Source organism: Suncus etruscus, chromosome 12 (assembly GCF_024139225.1).
Source record: "Suncus etruscus isolate mSunEtr1 chromosome 12, mSunEtr1.pri.cur, whole genome shotgun sequence".
Classification (NCBI taxonomy): domain Eukaryota; kingdom Metazoa; phylum Chordata; class Mammalia; order Eulipotyphla; family Soricidae; genus Suncus; species Suncus etruscus.
This window is the reverse complement of record NC_064859.1, coordinates 40,847,120-40,864,850: the sequence shown is the minus strand read 5'-3', so window position 1 is coordinate 40,864,850 and position 17,731 is coordinate 40,847,120. Positions and strand designations below refer to the sequence as shown.

Below are 17,731 nucleotides of genomic sequence, written 5' to 3'. Positions count from 1 at the left end.
ATACAAGTCTATGATTCTGCTCCCCACTCTCACCCCCTGTAGATTTGTTATGGGTCAGAAGCACTCTCAATTTACTTTCCTTTTTTTCTATCTTAGCTCTCCCTCCCTGGAGTTGACTATTATAATCATTTCATTTAACTGATTTGTTATGTTATTTTTTTTTTTTTGTATTAGGGCCACATCCAGAATACTCAGGGCTACTACTCAGCGGTACAATCAGGGTCCTCTGTAGCTTTAGGGTTCATATACAGTGTCCAGAATCAAAGGCAGGCCGGAAGCTTCTAAGGCAAGCACCATTTGCACTGTACTATCTCCCCAGCCCCTTCAATGTATTTTTGTAATTACATGTGGTTTTGTGAATGACTTCATTTACTTAGTATAATATCACCAAGGTTCATCTATATTAGTGGTACACCAATAGCTTTTTCTTTCTTGTGGATGAATAATACAGCATTGTATTTATCCAATGATCAGTTGGTAAAATATTTGAATTGACTTATGGCTATTATAAAAATGCACTTTCTATGAATATGCCTTACGGGTTTTGGTTTCAAATTTTCACATCTTGTAGAGTATATGCCCAGAAAAATGGCTCAATTATTTTTGCATTCAGCATTCTGAGGACTGCGGAAGCAAATTCATCACCCCACATTCCCAATAGTAACTATGACATTTCAACTTCTATACATCCTTGCCAACATTTGTTATTTTTAATACAGTTAGAGTTGTAGGTGTGATATCGTTATTTTATTTGGTTTTAATTTGTATTTTTGATAACTGATGTGACTGAACAACTTTTCATGTACTTTTTTTTTTAAGAGGGTTAATCAGATCCCTTGCCCATTTTTGTTTATTTTTTAGGATCATATCCAGTTGTACTGGATACCTGGACACTCAGGTCACCACTGCTTTAAATATGAGTGCTTCAGGGCCAACAAAGATATATCAACAATGCTGGGTGGGACATACAGTACCAGGTATTGAACTCAGGACCTTGTACAGGCTAGGAACTAGATCTATTAAGCTATACCCCTGATGCTCCCTTGTCCACTTTTTAATCAAGTTGTCTTTTTATTGTATTTTAAGAGTTCTATGTATATTCTGTGTACCTGTCCCTTATCAGATAGATTATTTGCATACAGTTTCTCCTTTTCTGTGGGTTCTTCTTACTTATTTGGTTTGGAGGTCTCCCAACTAGTGCTCAGAGCCTCACTGGTGATGCTAGAAAAACTTGGCTGGCGATTCATGTGAGGGCCTAAGGAGAAGGGCTATTCAGGCTCTGAGGTGTCAAGAATTCCCAGACTATGCTCAGAGTTCTTAAGGGCCTCCAAAGACACCAGGAGGCACACTATATTCTCCAGACCTACATTTAGCAATACTTGAAATACCATGTGGTATTTGAGATCAAATAGAGGTCAACTACATGTAAGGCATGCCCCTTAACCTTTGCGCTCTTTATCTAGACTCATTTGATTTTGGTTCATACCTGACAGTACTCAGAGGACCATGATGTGCTGGGGTTAAAACCAGAGATCCCACATGCAAAGCATATGTACTACAATCGCTAATCCTTCTTTTACTATTTGAAAGCTTCTTTGAAGCACAAAACTTTATTATGATGATGTCCAATTTACCATATGTTCTTATATATTCTTATGTTGTCTGGATATATCCAGGAAGCTCATACCCTTATTCCCTGAGAATCTAAGAAATTACCTTATATAACAAAAACAATTTTTGTAGATGTGATTAGATTAATAATTTTGAGATCCTGAAGCATAACTAGCCTTAAATAGAAAAAAATGGGAGCAATGTGCAATGGGTAGGGCCTTGCACATAAGTGAACATAAGTAGAACCTGGGCACAATCCCCAATATCCTATGTAGTCCCCTGAGTTCTACCAAAAAGTAAGCTCTGAGCACAGCCTAGTATGTGCCCTTCCCAAAAGGGAGAAGAAAAAAGGGAGAAGAAAAAAAACATTTTTTTGGTTTTTAGGCCACACTCGGCAGAGCTCAGGGCTTACTCGTGGCTCTGTGCTCAAAAATCGCTCCTGGCATGCATAGGGGCCCATATGGGATGTTGGAATTTGAACCAATATCGGTTCTGGATCGGCTGCATGCAAAGCAAATGCCCTACCACTGTGCTATCTCTCCGACTCCCATAGAGAAATTATTTTTTGGTAGTGCTGAACACTACTCCATTTTCCATTTGCTAATCAAGCACTATTTCAGAGATCATTTGACCCATCCACAGGACAATTTTAAAAAGTGGTCCAATCTGAAACACTGGGGTGTTATTCCACCAAATAACTTTAGGGATTATAATTTAACTATATACCAAACTTCTTTATAAATATAGTTACGTTTTAGAAGGCATATTTAAAAAATATAAAAATCATTAGTAAATCTACTTCCAATTTAATCTTTCCCTGTAAAAGAAGATCCAAGTAAGATCTTTTGCTCTATCATGAATACTGCTAATTAATTTGTATCAAAGTGGCTTAGACTACCTCTCAAAAATTAACTGTTAAGATCTTTTGTGATATAATCTGGGGTCAGCAACAATGTAGCTTGAGGAATGGAGAGTCACTCCTGGAAGTGCAAAATCTGACAACTCAGAGCTAGGTCAGCAGTGTTTGGAGGGCATGCTGCAGGGATCCAAAGCACTGGAAATGTGAGGCGTGTGTCGTACTTGAAGTAGACCCCCATTTCTGAGACTTTTTTTTTTAACGAGGACATACTTTGATCAAAATGTACTATCAGAATTATATAGAAAAAATTATTTTAAATGCAGGTTTGATATACAAAATAAATATTAATTATTAATATTAAATATCAATCAGCTTTTATTGTATTAATATAGAATATTATTTTTTACAAAATATTAATTATCTAGTAATTAAGACAGCAAAATACTTGACCACTGAATACTAATAGAAATTAAGAGAAAAATAAACAGAAAGACATTCTGTGTTCAATGACAATAAGATGAAACTTCATATATCAACACTACCCAAAGCACCCTAAGGGGTCAACACAATTCCTATCAAATCCATAACAATTTTTCTTTCTAAATTCTACATAGTATCACAAAGAACCCCAATAATCAAAACAACTTAAAAGAACAAAGACTTTCTGGGAGCTGGAGCAATGGCACAGCAGTAAGGCATTTGCCTTGCACTCGGCCAACATAGTTCGAATCCCAGCATCCCATATGGTCCCCCGAGCCTGCCAGGAGCGACTTCTGAGCGTAGACCAGGAATAACTCCTGAGCGCTGGCAGGTGTAACCCAAAAACAAACAAACAAAAGAGCAAAGACTTTCTGAACACACTTCTGAACACACTTCATGATTTTAAAGTATATTAATAAAGTTGTGGTCATCAAAACAGTATAAATGGCATAAGGAGAAACAACAGGTTTCTCTTTAGGATAAAGAGAAACAGAAATAGAGAAATAGGGCATTTGCCTTGAATGCAGTCGGTCTAGGAAAGAAAGTAGTTTGAATCCCAGCATCCCAAATGGTCCCCCGTGTCTGCCAGGAGTGATTTCTGAGCACAGAGCCAGGAGTAATCCTGAAGCATCACCGGATGTGACCCAAAAAACAAAAACAAACAAACAAAAAAAAAACAAAGGTTGAACATTTTGTAACATTGGATCTGGCAATGTTTTCTTAGATATGACAACAAAAGCACAGACAAAAATGGACAAGTGAAGCTACAAAAGACTTAAAAAAATCTCTGTGCCTCAAAGGATAAAGAATCAAATGATGTTTTGTTTTGTTTTGTTTAAAAAAAGGAGAAAAATGAGCAAATCATTTATATGAGGCTAATATGTTGAATACATAAAGAATTTCTACAGTTCACAAAAGTAACTGAAAACTAGGTAACTGACTTGGATATCTTTTCTTCTAATTTTTATTTTGTCAAAGAACCGTGATTCACAAATTATTGAGAGTTATGTTTTAGGCACATATTTCAACACCAAGGCCACCACCAGTATCAACTTCCATTGCCAGTTCCTGTACTACACTGTCCCCTTCCACTATGCCCTACCTGCCCTCGTGATAGGCACATTACGAAGTTTGGTGATTCTATCTTAGATCTCATGTTTTCAGTATTGAGTCTTTATTTTATATATATATATATATATATATATATATATATATATATATATATATATATATATACGCCAGTCTCCCAAATCACTAATACAGTATAACAAGTCGTGATCCCTGTTCTTCCATTACTTCCCTTTCTCATCTTTTCCCTTCCCGCTTGAATTCTCTGCTTCTGTCCTTCATTCCCTAACCTAGACTCTAGGGTCAAGGGTGATCTAAGCACCCCTACCTTTACTACATTTTGTCATCCAGTTATTCTATATACAACAGATAAATGAGATCATGCAATATTTGTCTTTCTTCTTCTGATTTATCTCATTCTACATATCTTTCAGTTCCAACCAGGTTGCAGTAAATGGCACTATTTCATTGTAGTGGCATAATATTCAATTGTGTATAGTACCACATCTTCATAATCCATTCATCAGTGGTGGGAGACACCTAAGTTGTTTCCATATCTTAGCTACTGCTAAGTGCAGCAATGAGTAATTGTGCATATATCATTTGGAATGATTGTTAAGTTCTATGGATAGATACCGAAAATGGAACTGCTGGGTTATATGGCAGGTAAGTTTTAAGGTTACTGAGGACTCTCCATACCATGTTCCATAGGATATTGTCCATCACAATCCTGTCAGTACAAACTGTTCCTACTGTTGTTTTTTTTTGTTTGTTTGTTTGTTTTGTTTTAGTGGGGGTTCACATCTGGTAGCGCTCAGGGTTACTCCTGGCTCTACGCTCAGAAATTGCTCCTAGCAGACTCGGGGGACCATTTGGGATGCTGGGATTCGAACACCGTCCTTCTGCATGAAAGGCAAACGCCCTACCTCCATGCCATCCCTTGGGCCCCATTCCTACTGTTTTTTTTTGTTTGTTTGTTTTTTTAGATAAGCCATTCTGACTGGTGTGAGTGAGGTATCTCATTGCTATCTTGGATTTCCCTATTGATAAGTGATGCTGAGCATTTTTACATACACCTATTAGCAATCCATTTTTCTTCCTCTGAGAAGCATCCATTCATTTTCTCTCTCCATTTATTGATAAAGTTTTTGAATTTTTATTTTAAGCTTCATTATTATTTTATATTTACAGGATACTGAGCCTTATCTGATATGTTGAATGCAAATATCTTTTCAGATTCAGTTAGCTTTTAGTTTTAGCCCATGTTTCTTTTGATGTAGGCTCATTTGTTTATTTTTATTTTGTCACTATTTCCAGTGATATAAAATTTCTGAAGATGCATTTGAGGTCCAAATTTTGGCCTGTTCTACCTATATTTTTCTCAGTGTACTTTATAGTTTCTGGTCAGAACTCAAAAGTCTTCGATCTACTTTGAATTGACTTTTGTATAAGGTGTGAAATATGGATCAAGCTGTACTTTCTTACGCATATTATTTTCCCAGCACAATTGTTGAAGGGCTATCTTTACTCCATTTTATGTTCTCAGCTCTTTTATTTTTTGTTTTTTGGGTTTTTGGGGGTCACAACAGCCAGCGCTCAGAGGTTACTCCTGGCTGGCTCTGAGCTCAGAAGTCGCTCCTGGGAGGTTCAAGGACTATATGGGATGCCAGGCATTGAACCTGGGTCCATCCTGTGTTGGCCACGTGCAAGGCAAATTCCAGCCTAGTTCTCAGCTCTTTTATCAAAAATCAACCCATATATATTGGGTTTTGTCCTTGGATATTTAATTCTGATCCACTGATCAGAGGAGATCCTATCTTTATTCCAGTACAATGTATAATGCAGTTTTGAACACTGGGGTTTTGTAATACAGCTCCAAATTAGATAATAATTCTGCATTTCTTATTTTTCAATATATTTGCTATTTGTGTTTGATTCCATACAATCTGTATTTATTGCTAACTTTTCTAGGTCCTTGAAAAGTAGCATCTGAATTTGAATGAAGACTGTATTGAATCTATATAATAGCTTAGGTAGTCATTTTACCAAGATTGATTTTTCAAACCAAGAATATGAAATATTTTTTCATTCTCTAAAGTTTTCTTCCATCTCTTAAGTGATTTAAAGTTATCATGACATAGCTCTCACACATCTTTTGTTCAGTTTATTTCTAGATACATGATGCTTTTGATAGTGTTTTGAAAGGATACACTAACTGATTTTTTTCTCTTCTGATTCATTTTCTGGTACATTGAATGCAACCATTTTAGTGAGTTGGCTCTGCAGCAGTTACTTAGCTGTATATCAGTTGTTTCTAGGAGATTTTTTGTGGACTCTTTAGGCTCTTCTATGTATATAATCATGTCATCTACAAATTGTGATTATTTGACCTCTTTTTCAATTAGGATCCCTTTGATTAGTTTTTCTTGCCTAATTGTTGTAGTCAGGACTTTGAATAGTATTATGAATAAAAGTGGAGACAGTGGACATCCTTGACTTGTGTCTGATCTCAGAGGAAATGGTTTCAGTTTTTCACCATTAAGAATGATACTGCCCGTGGGTTTGTTATAGATGACCCTTACTATCTTGAGAAAATTTCTATCCATCTTTATTTTCTTAAGGGTTTTTATCATGAATGAATGTTGTCTCTTGTTAAAAGCTTTCTTTGAATCAACAACTGATACAATTATATGGTTTTTTTAAAAGTTATTTAAAGAAAATGAATCAAATAGTTGACATAGTTGATCATAATACATTTGTTTACAGATAACTGAAAACAAAATTATTGAAAAAGTTGAAAGAAAAAGTAAAATGGAAGAGAAGAGAAAAAGAAAAAGAACAGTAGTAAGCTCATTTCTGAAAAATACTGCATCACAAATGAAGTCATTAATACAATGGCGGAAGGTTTAGTAAGCTCTTATTGTCATATAGTCAGTCTGTTAAATTGGAATGTTCCTTAAGGAACAGCATCAAATACAATAAAATTATCCAGAAATTCAAAGCTAAAATATTACTAATTTTAAGAACATATACTCAGCTACAGGGCCTCCTGGGGAAAAAAGCCCTGTTACTGTGGGCCCACATGTAATTGTGGGCACAATTTTTGAAATATGTTGTTGGATTTAGTTAGCTAAGATTTTATTTTGTCAATGATTATTAAAGCTCATCGAGGATTTTGTTCTGAAATGTTGTATTCTGGAAATGTCTTTGTCTGCTTTGAATAGTAGTGCAATGTTAGTTTCATAGAAGGTATTAGAAAGGATTCCTTTGTTTTCAATGTTTTAGAAGAGCTTACGGAGTAAAGACAGTAAATCTTCACTGAAGTTTTTTTTGAGAGAATTCAACAGTTAACCCATCTGGACTAAGACTTTTGTTCTTACGGAGACTCGTAATTACTGCTTCAATTTCCTTACTTTTGATTGGCCTATTTATGATTTTTACTTCCTAGTCATTCAGCTTTGAGAGAGTACATGACTCTAAGAATCCATACATTTTTTCCCCCTAGGTTCTCTAGCTTAATAGTATAGTTGCTCATAATAACTTCTTGTCTTGTTTTGTTGTTTTTGGGCCATACCCAGTGATGCTCAGGGGTTACTCCTGGCTATGCGCTTAGAAATCGCTCCTGGCTTGGGGGACCATATGTGACCCTGGGTGATGGAACCGCAGTCCATATTATGTCAGCCACATGCAAGGCAAATATGCCCTACTGCTGCGCCACCACTCATTATATTTTTAAATTACTGAAGGAGACCTTGGATATTTTCTATAAATTTTCAATAAAAGATGTACAAACATCCTATAATCACATGCAAAGATTAGATATCATAAGTACTATAGGAATTCAAATCAAAAACAAACTATCACCTAATATTAGAATAACCACTACAAAATGTGGCTATTAAATATGTCCTTTATTTTTTTTTTCAGCCACACCCATTGACACTCAGGGGTTACTCCTGCCTATGTGCTCAGAAATCACTCCTGGCTTGGGGGACCATAAGAGATGCTTGGGAATAGAACCCTGGTCCATCCTAGGCTAGCGTGCACAAGGCAGATGCCTTACTACTTGTGCCACCACTCCAGCCCCTAAATATGTCCTTTTTTTAAAGGACAGCAACAGACCTGAATTAGATTTCCAGTACTGTATATGGTCTCTCAATTCCCACTATGAGTAATGCTGAGCACATAGTCAAGAGTAAGTCCTAAACCCCACTAGATGTGGCCCAAAAGAAGGGGGTAAAAATGCTATAACAAATGTTGCAAGGATGCAGAGACAATCTTTTGCATGGTGTGATTGTTGCTCCAATTAAAAATAGAACTACTGGGGCTAGAGCAATAGCACTGTGGGTAGGGTGTTTTCCTTGCAAGTGCTGAAACGAGTTTGATTCCCGGAATTCCATATGCTTCCTCCTAGCCTGCCAAGAATAATTTCTGAGTGCAGAGCCAGGAGTAACCCCTGAGCACTGCTGGGTATGGCCCCAAAACAAAATAAACAAACAAAATAAAATATAACTACTGGAGCACAGGGGTAAGGCATTTGCTTTACATATGGCCAATTCAGATTCAAACCCTGGCATCCCATATGGTCCCCCGAGCACTGCCAGGAATGACCCAAGAGCAGAGTCAGAAGTATCCCTGAACACTGATGGTATGGCCCAAAAAAATGTAGGGGGGGGGGGCAGGGAGAAAAAGAGAAAGAGAAAGAGAGGGAGGGAGAGGGAAAGGAAGAGAGAGACAGAGCGAGAGAGAGAGAGAGAGAGAGAGAGAGAGAGAGAGAGAGAGAGAGAGAGAGAGAGAGAGAGAGAGAGAGAGAGAGAGAATAAAAAACTACTATAATGATCTAGCAATCCTGATTCTGGATATGTGTTCTCCCCCCCAAAATTAAGCATAGTCCAAATGTTCACACCCATGCTCAGAGTACTTTTATTGTAATGGTAAAGAAGTTGAAGTAAATCAATTAATTAATGGATAAATGGATGAACAAAATAAACAATATATACATAGAATATTTTCCAATCTTTAGGGAAGAAATCCTGTCACATTCTATATCATGCTGAACTTTGAGGGCATTGTACTAAGTAAAATAAATCAGCCACAAAATATTTTAACAAGATAAATCCTGGAGTCCGGAGAGATAGCACAGCGGCTTTTGCCTTGCAAGCAGCCGATCCAGGACCAAAGGTGGTTGGTTCGAATCCCGATGTCCCATATGGTCCCCCGTGCCTGCCAGGAACTATTTCTGAGCAGACAGCCAGAAGTAACCCCTGAGCACTGCTGGGTGTGGCCCAAAAACCAAAAAAAAAAAAAAAAAAAAAAAAGATAAATCCTGCTGCTGCTTCTTTGGAAGTGTCAAAAAGGAGTTTCGGTTTGCAACATGAAAATATTATGGAGATCAGATGCATTAACAAAGTGAATATACTTAATTTTATGAACTGCATGCATAAGCAGGGGGAAAAACGAAAGATTTGGGACCGGAGAGATAGCATAGAGGAAGGGCGTTTGCCTTGCATGCAGAAGGCCGGTGGTTCAATTTCCAGCATCCCATATGGTCCCCCTGAGCCTGCCAGGAACAATTTCTGAGCGTAGTGCCAGGAGTAACCCCTGAACACTGCCGGCTGCAACCCAAACCCCCCCCAAAAAAAATAAAGTATTCCACTTCAATATGTAAATATTCTAATACTGTATGAACTAGGAGATCAGCTCTTTCTCCAATTAGTAATACAGTATCACAAAATTAATAGCCTAATACTCATGCAGGATTATAATGTATGGCTATGAGATAAGAGGCTTCAATGAGAATTCTAGCTCAAAAATCTACCACCATTATTGTCTTGAGAATATTAATTTCTGTTCCTGTTTCATGATCTATACAAATAGGGGTTTTATAGGTATATGAAGTCTAAGACCTGAAAAGTTAAAAGTGATGGTTTAAAGTGATTGTATAGTACATATTTTATATACATAAGATATAAGTTATAAGGAAACATGATAACAAAGGTAAGAAGGGGAAAGTGGTCTTGTTTTGACTTTCTATGTCCTGTTATTAAAGAATTCTCCGGGGCCGGGCGGTGGCACTAGAGGTAGGGTGCCTGCCTTGCCTGCGCTAGCCTTGGACGGACCGCAGTTTGATCCCCCGGTATCCCATATGGTCCCCCAAGCCAGGAGCGACTTCTGAGCGCATAGTCAGGAGTAACCCCTGAGCGTCACCAGGTGTGGCCCAAAAACCAAAAACCAAAAAAATAAAAATAAAATTCTTCAAGATATCTGTATCCCTGTATCCTGTTTAGTGTTTTACTCTTTCAGGTATAAAGGTTGGATAAGATCATTTTAGGCAAATATTCATTCAAAACTGAATGTTTTCAAATCACAATACCTCAATTTAAAAAAAAAAAAAAAGGAAAATATTGGGGGTCAGAGCAATAGTACAGCAGGGCATTTTGCCTTGCACACAGCCAATCCAGAATGGACCTGAGTTCAATCCCTGGCATCCCATATGGTCCCCCAAGCCAGGAGCCATTTCTAAGCACATAGCCAGGAGTATCCCAAGCGTCACAGGGTGTGGCCCAAAAGCAAAAATATTAAAAAATTTAAAAATAAAAATAAAAAATAAAATATTACTGATGAATGTTGGTTGGATAAGACCACTTTAGGCAAATTTTCATCAAAACTGAATGCCTGCAAATCAAAAAACCTCAATATTTAAAAAAATATTAGTGATGAACCATACCTGAAAATTATTTTTAATAATTAAAACCAAAATAATCTTAAGGATAGTGGACCCAGGGTTGTGGGTCAGTGGTAGAGCAATTGCCTTGTTTACATATGGTAAGAGTTTAAGTTCCTGGATTGAAAAACAAAAAGTACAACAAACATAAAACAAGAGCAAACAACAATAAAAATCAAATGCTAGGGGTCAGCAATGTGGCTCAAGTGGTACAGCATATATGATGCATGTGTAAGATCATGAGGAGATCTGACAGGCAGCTAGGACAAGATAACCAATCAAGGAGTCACAGTTATATAGGAAGATATATTCCAAGAAGTAAAGACCAACAGTACCTCATACTGCTAACAGCAGATAGAAAAAATTTGGCCAGAGAATGACATCTTAGCCTTGCAATGCCAATTAGAAACCTCAATTCACTAGCGGTGGCAGAATTTCTAAAATATCAAGCATTCAAGAGTAATATGGTATATTACTACTCCAGACAAAAATAAATTAAAAGTCCTTACTTGTATTCAGACAACTTGATCTTTTTAATAGATGTCAAAGAGTATGACATGAGGAAAAGAGTCATTAGCAAGAGAAAGTGAAGACAATTTTTCCAACAATGAAATACCAATGTTCCCAGCAGAGTAGTTTCTACTAAAAGCAAATAATACAAATTCAGTAGTAAAATTGGCTTAATGAAGTAATACTTGTCTACTTTCTAGGCCCTAAAGGGTAGACACTCTACTCCCAAAGAATTAAGCATCATGTTTGTAAAGCATTGGTGTTTGTAAGAAAATATTCTAAAAAGTACTTTTCCATTAAAAATAAATTCATTAGGAAAAACCAATACTAATCACTTCTAACACCCTAAGACAAATGCTATAATTAGACAGGTTTTTTATTTATTTTTATTATTATTTTTGCTTTTGAGCCACACCTGACAGTGCGTGGGGATCACTCCCAGCAGTGATGTGGGGTTATATGTAATGCCAAGGATCCAACAGGGGCTGGCTGTATGAAAGGTAAGCATTTTACCATTCTACTGCCTCTCAGCACCAAGTTAATTTTTTATGGCTTTCATCTGGACTTTATTCCTAAGTGCTTTTCTCAGATGCTTTGTAGATAAAATAATTTTATAGCCACCTTTTGTACTTCTCACAAAATAGGTAAAAACAAAAAATATTTGCATAAAAATAAGTTTTAAATTCCTAAAACTGTCCAACTTTGCCTTGCTATTAGTAACTAATTAATAAATGAGATCCTGAAATTTAAACTGACAACACTAAATCTTACTCCAAAAATCTAACACATATTTACTAGATACATAAAATGTAGTTCTTTATTTATAAAGAAAGAAAAAATACATTTTCTAAAAAATTGCTTCTGATGAAATTACATAAATACATGATCGGAGTTGAGATGGAGCACTTACCCTGCACAAGACCCACCCTGCTTCGATCCCAAATCCTAAGCACTGCATATGGTTCTCCCAAGAACTGCCAAGAATCCTGAGCTTAGAATCAACAGCAAGCTCTAACCACTACTGGTTAAGGCCCCAAAACAAACAAAAAGTCGTGTTTTTCTTTTTTTTTTAATATATTTTTTTATTTAAACACCTTGATTACATACATGATTGTGTTTGGGTTTCAGTCATGTAAAGAACACCACCCATCACCAGTGCAACATTCCCATCACCAATGTCCCAAGTATCCCTGCTCCCCACCCAACCCCCTTAAAGAGCCATTTGTTGCACATGATGTGCTTATTATAAATCCAACTACTTCTAGAAACATACATATACACATATATTAGTTACAACTGTAATATACTTTCACTGCACATACACCTACTTTTATTATTCTCAGTGTCTAAGTCAGCCTCAAGGAAACACTTGACACCAATATACAATAATCGAGTTACCTGTAATAATAATAGTAATATCTAGTTCTGGCAACTCCTTTGAAATCCTGATAACACTAGCACAAAATATCCTCGAAAGTTTGTAGATCTCTAAACTACTAATAACATACACCATAGACAGAGGAGATAGACGTTAAACTACATGTTAAAGCATTCAGGATTTTATAAATGTTTGTGCATACACATGAGTAATCATATGCACAAATGTAGATATGCTTGTACATTCATATATGTACAGAGAGGATGTTTAAACAAAGAATAGCTCTCGCTTCTGACTTAAGAAAATTAACATCTAGTCCGAACAGGAAAATGGTATAGGTAATCTAGCTATTTCTATTGATTTTATTCAGGAAGCAAAGAATTTTGATGTTTTTCTAAGGCTTTCTAGTTAAATTCTGCTATAATAGTGAAAATATAAACATATAGAACACCCAGAGAATCATCATTAAAGTTGCAGGTAAATAATGTGAAAATTTAAACTAGCTTATACCACCAAAATAAACACAAAAAGTTCTTAAGAGTCTGAACAGCCAAAAGTAACTACTCATCTAACCAGAAATCTGACCAGACTTGCTTGGGGGTGGGGGTGGGAGAGGGAAGGGGAGGCAGCAGGAAGTGAAGAATAGAATACCTAGGGTAAACATATTTTATGACACCCCCCACAGATACTAAATTTGTGGCATTATAAATCATATAAGAAAATCTATTTCTTTTGTTTGTTTTTGTTATGGGGGATCACATCTGGTGGTTATGGGGGGGGGTCCACACCTGGTGGTGCTCAGGGGTTATATCTGGCGGTTCTCAAGAGACCATATGGGCTACTGGGGACTAAACCATGGTTGGCCACATTCAAGGATAGAACTTTCTTTACCTGCTGTTATATGGCTACAGCCCCACCCCCCAATCTTGATTCTCCTGATTACTCAGGCAAAAATACTAGAATTTGACCAGCAAGAAGGCTCAAACTATAGGCCAGTTACATAGCTATCATCAAAGATTATTTGATTAGTACAAAATCTTTGATTGGTATCCAGGTCTAATGCACTGTACCAGTGTAACAACCATCAATATCTTCTTTTTTCTTTCTTTTGGATTTTAGGTCGCACCGGCATCACTCAGGGGTTACTCCTGACTTTACACTCAGAAATCGCTCCTGGCAGGCTGGGGGGACCATATGGGATGCCGGGATTCGAATCACGGTCCTGCATTCAAGGCAAATACCCTATCTTCATGCTATCTCTCTGGCCCCATCTTTTATTTTTTTCCTTAATTGATGTACCACTGGTTTATAATACTATAAAAATCTTAAATAGCTGTTTTGTGCCAACAAATTGTTTATACAAATGTAACCTGGGTCACAAAAGGCGTTAATTCTGCCCTGACCAGTAGGTGATTCAACCACTTCGTTTTCCAATTCACACTGGCAGCTTTTCTCCTTACCTGGCACTAAAATTTATGAGTATTAGTGAAGCGCACTAGAAGCTGTGCACTATACAAAGGGGAAATTAGCAAATATTTCTTGGGTAGCCATTTCTCAAACAAGGGATTTGTTTACTTACTTTACACAGAATTAGCATATTAAATGACTTTTGGAAAAATAAGCAGACAGTATAAACTTAGTGTTTATTAGACTCAATCATTATCTCATTTCCCTCAGCTACTGGTCCATGAAAAATTATTTGTTCAAAAAAGTGTTAAGTGTGAACAGTAGGCTTGGCACTGAGTAAAGTAAGCATAGGAACAGATGAGCAAGGACACAATACCTACCAAGGTCTACTTAAGCATAAAGAACCATCCCTAGTATCCTACTAATTTAGGTTGCCAGTGCGGGCCACCAAGGTCACATAAGAACACTCAAAACTCACATCTGTAAACAATAACGAACAACTTCAGGCCATCTCCTGAGTTCTAACACAGCAACGTTTTATTCTGGAACTATTTTTGCCTTTCAATTAACCACTTCTATAGATGGCAATCTTTTGCATAATCTTTACCTATGTAAAACCAGACTGTAGTTATGCGGATAGCTACATAAAGGAATGCAATGTTTTGGACAAAAAATAAACGGTCAAATTGCAATTTAACACTAGTATGATTTGCATTTGCAGCTGCCAGCTACCAACAATAAAAGGCAAGTGCCGCTGGTCAACAACCCTAAAGTTACTGTGGCAACAAATTATTTTCTTGCAGCGGCAGTTCAGTGTGAAAAGAAACTAAACTGAGGCATTCTGCCTTACTAGCTTTGAAAAATAAAAGAAAAAGCCTGCACTTCCAGTGATTTCTTCATTATGTCTCTGTTATCGCTCATTTTATTCTCTAGTTTAATCCATGACACGTATGTAACAGTAGTGACATGATGACAGAATTACAGATCTTGGTCTTCAAGGTGACAACGTAACATTCAGCCCTGCCAAAGGCACGAAGGTTTGCATCCACACACGACCCGACGAGAGCTTTTTAACATAGTGGGAAGTCACTAAGTTAAACATGCTAAAACGTTTGCAGGCTGGAAGAAGTCTGACCTCCCTCCCGCTACCTCGCCTCCCTGCCGCATTAGAACAACAAGCACCCAATAATCATGTAGCTTCCACTCAAGAACACCTGTAAAACTGACTTTTTCCCAGGCTGGCAAAAAAAAAAAGAAAATAACCGAACATCGAGCGCTACCTTCCCATGAAGCATGACTTTAACACTCAAGGCAAGCAAGCCCAAGACACCAGGTTCCTCAAATTGAGAACGGTGTGTGACAAAAATAAATAAACAAATAAAAATTGCAAGTGGAACGTGTGTTGTGTTGTGTTGTGTGATGCGAGCGGTGCTCGGGAAAGCCTTTGCAAAAGGCCTCGCTGAGTTTCCACGACGACATTTAAAAAAAAAGCAGCAAGCACAATGTGCACGCCAGCTCTCATTGAACCAAGGCCCTGATGGGAGCCCGAGAGTCGGGGTGAGAGCGGAGCACCCCCAAAAGAGGATGCCAATGCCCCGCGAGCACTAGATCTAAAAATACAGCCCTGTAAGGCGTAGGGCCAGGTGGTCGGTGAAACCAACAAGTTTCCCAAAACGATCGCGACTGACAGGACGCCCAGGGCAGGGACCCCGGGGACCGGCGGTCTTGGGGACAGCCCAAGAGCGAATCGAGTTCCCGACGTGACCGCACCTGGGCGGCCCAGGCACGCCGGGAGGTGACAGCGCGAGCCCGGGCGCCACCCGACCCACCTTCCTTCTCGGCCCGCGCCGCGGCCACGACGAGCGAGAGCAGCAAGTAGAGCGTGCCCAGCAGGCCGGCCGCGGGCTCCAGAGCGGCGCCGGCAGCTCCGGCTTCTGCTCCGGCTCCAGCCGCTGCTCCTCCTCCTCCTCCTCCCGGCCTCTTCTCCTCCATCGCTGCCGGCTGAGGGCCGCCAAGCTCCAGCCGGAGCGCGGCCCTTCACGGCGAGGAGGCGGCGGCGGCGGCGGCGGCGGCGCGGGAGCCGTGGTCTCCTTCCCGGGCTCTTGGCCGCGGCGCCGAAAGCTCCCAAGCACTTCCGGGTTATCCAGGGCTCGGGCTCCGGCCGTGTGTCCGTGTGCGTGTCGCTCGGTCTGGGTCCGTGCGCGTCAGTGTCAGTCACCGGCTCGGCTTCCACATCGCTTACGAACGAGTGTCCGAGCGCACTGAGGGCCCGGGTCAAGCGCGGCGGGCGGCCATGTTGGAAACGGGCAAGAGCCGTGCGTGGCCTACGAAGGGCGGAGCGTCGCTACTAAGCACCGCCCCCCTCCACCTCCATCCATCCGCAGCTAGCCTAAATCATCCTCTCCACCCCGCCCTCTCGGAGGTCCAAATAAGCGAAACAGGGATAGTAAAACAAGGAAACAGCCCCCGCCGTCACGGATGTTCCGCGATGGGGAAGGATGAGAGAACGCCTGCCCCCCAACTCCGTTGCCAGGACTAAAGATGGCCGCCTACGCTTCGAGAGGGCTTGAGAGTGATCACGTGACCGTGGGAGGGCAGTCTCCTCGCGCAGGCGCTGTAGCGCGCGGGCGGCGTGGAGGCTGCGGCAGACCGTGGTGGGCGCTGCTAGTTCGTTCTCACGCGGGGACGGGTCGCTGCGCCTTCGACAGTGCGGGCCGTAAACCTTGCAGAGAACTGAGAGCGTCCGGACGTCGAGGCCCCTGGGGAAAATGCCACTTCCGGTCGCTCCTTCAGAATGGGCTGGATGAGGCTTCAGGGACTAGGGGAGCTTCCTGGAGGACCAGAGTTGTCCTGTTCATTTTGTGTGTGCTGCAATACGTGGTACCCAAGGAGCTTTTAGTGAATACTTCTCTTTTTTTTCTTTCTTACTTGGCTGCAGAAAAAAAGCCCAATTTACCCTGCGTAGAAAGCAGCAGTAACCCTGGAGGAAGAAGCTGAATGGTTTTAGGGAAAGTATCTAGTATTCAAGCTGGCTTTTTTTTTTTTTTTAATTTGGAATGATTTTTAGGACATTTCTATCTAGATCAAATCAGATGTCATCTCCTTTAGTCTCTTTCACGAGGCCACCTCACTGGGACCTTTTAAATAAATGCCTTTCCATCCCAGACTGGAGGTGTGTGTCAGTTTACAATTTCTGCTTCATAAGGGAATCCTGCCATGCTGGATCCTCACTTCTAGCCCAAAATCTCAGCATCAGTTGTTGAGTGAGCTGATGTCATTTCAAGGCTGACTCCACCCGAATACATCATATAATAAACTACACAGGAAAAATAAAATAGTTTGGAAGGACTTGGAGAAGGAACTCAAGGCACTTTTTGTTTGTTTGTTTGTTTGTAAACTGTTTGAATATTAAAAGCCACTCTTACGCTAAGTGGTTTTTAAAGACAGTTTAATTTTTGTTTTTTAAAACCACTTTTATTTTTTTCCAACATTGGTGTTAAAACTGAGTGATCAAATTTTGTACTTGCTGAATAAGAAGTTATAGAAATATAGAATAATAGAGTAGAATGTTCTAGAATATTACAGATATTCTATTCTAGAATAAAATAAAATTCGTTATTATCTAAGTATATAATGATCTCTAAATAAGAGTTATCTCTAAGATGACTTTCTATATTTCTATAAGACTGAGGCA

The 17,731-nt window shown here is 39.3% G+C and overlaps 1 protein-coding gene across 1 annotated transcript in view; it reads right to left on the bottom strand.

Annotated features, from left to right (window-relative positions):
* The window catches only part of TMEM131 (transmembrane protein 131), a 195,929-nt gene extending 179,716 nt beyond the window's left edge, over positions 1–16,213 (bottom strand). Inside the window, exon 1 of the mRNA XM_049784899.1 lies at positions 15,867–16,213. Coding sequence (XP_049640856.1) covers positions 15,867–16,029 — 163 coding nt within the window. The 5' untranslated portion in view covers positions 16,030–16,213. The remainder of the gene's footprint in view (positions 1–15,866) is intronic.
* Between the last annotated feature and the right edge of the window lie 1,518 nt (positions 16,214–17,731).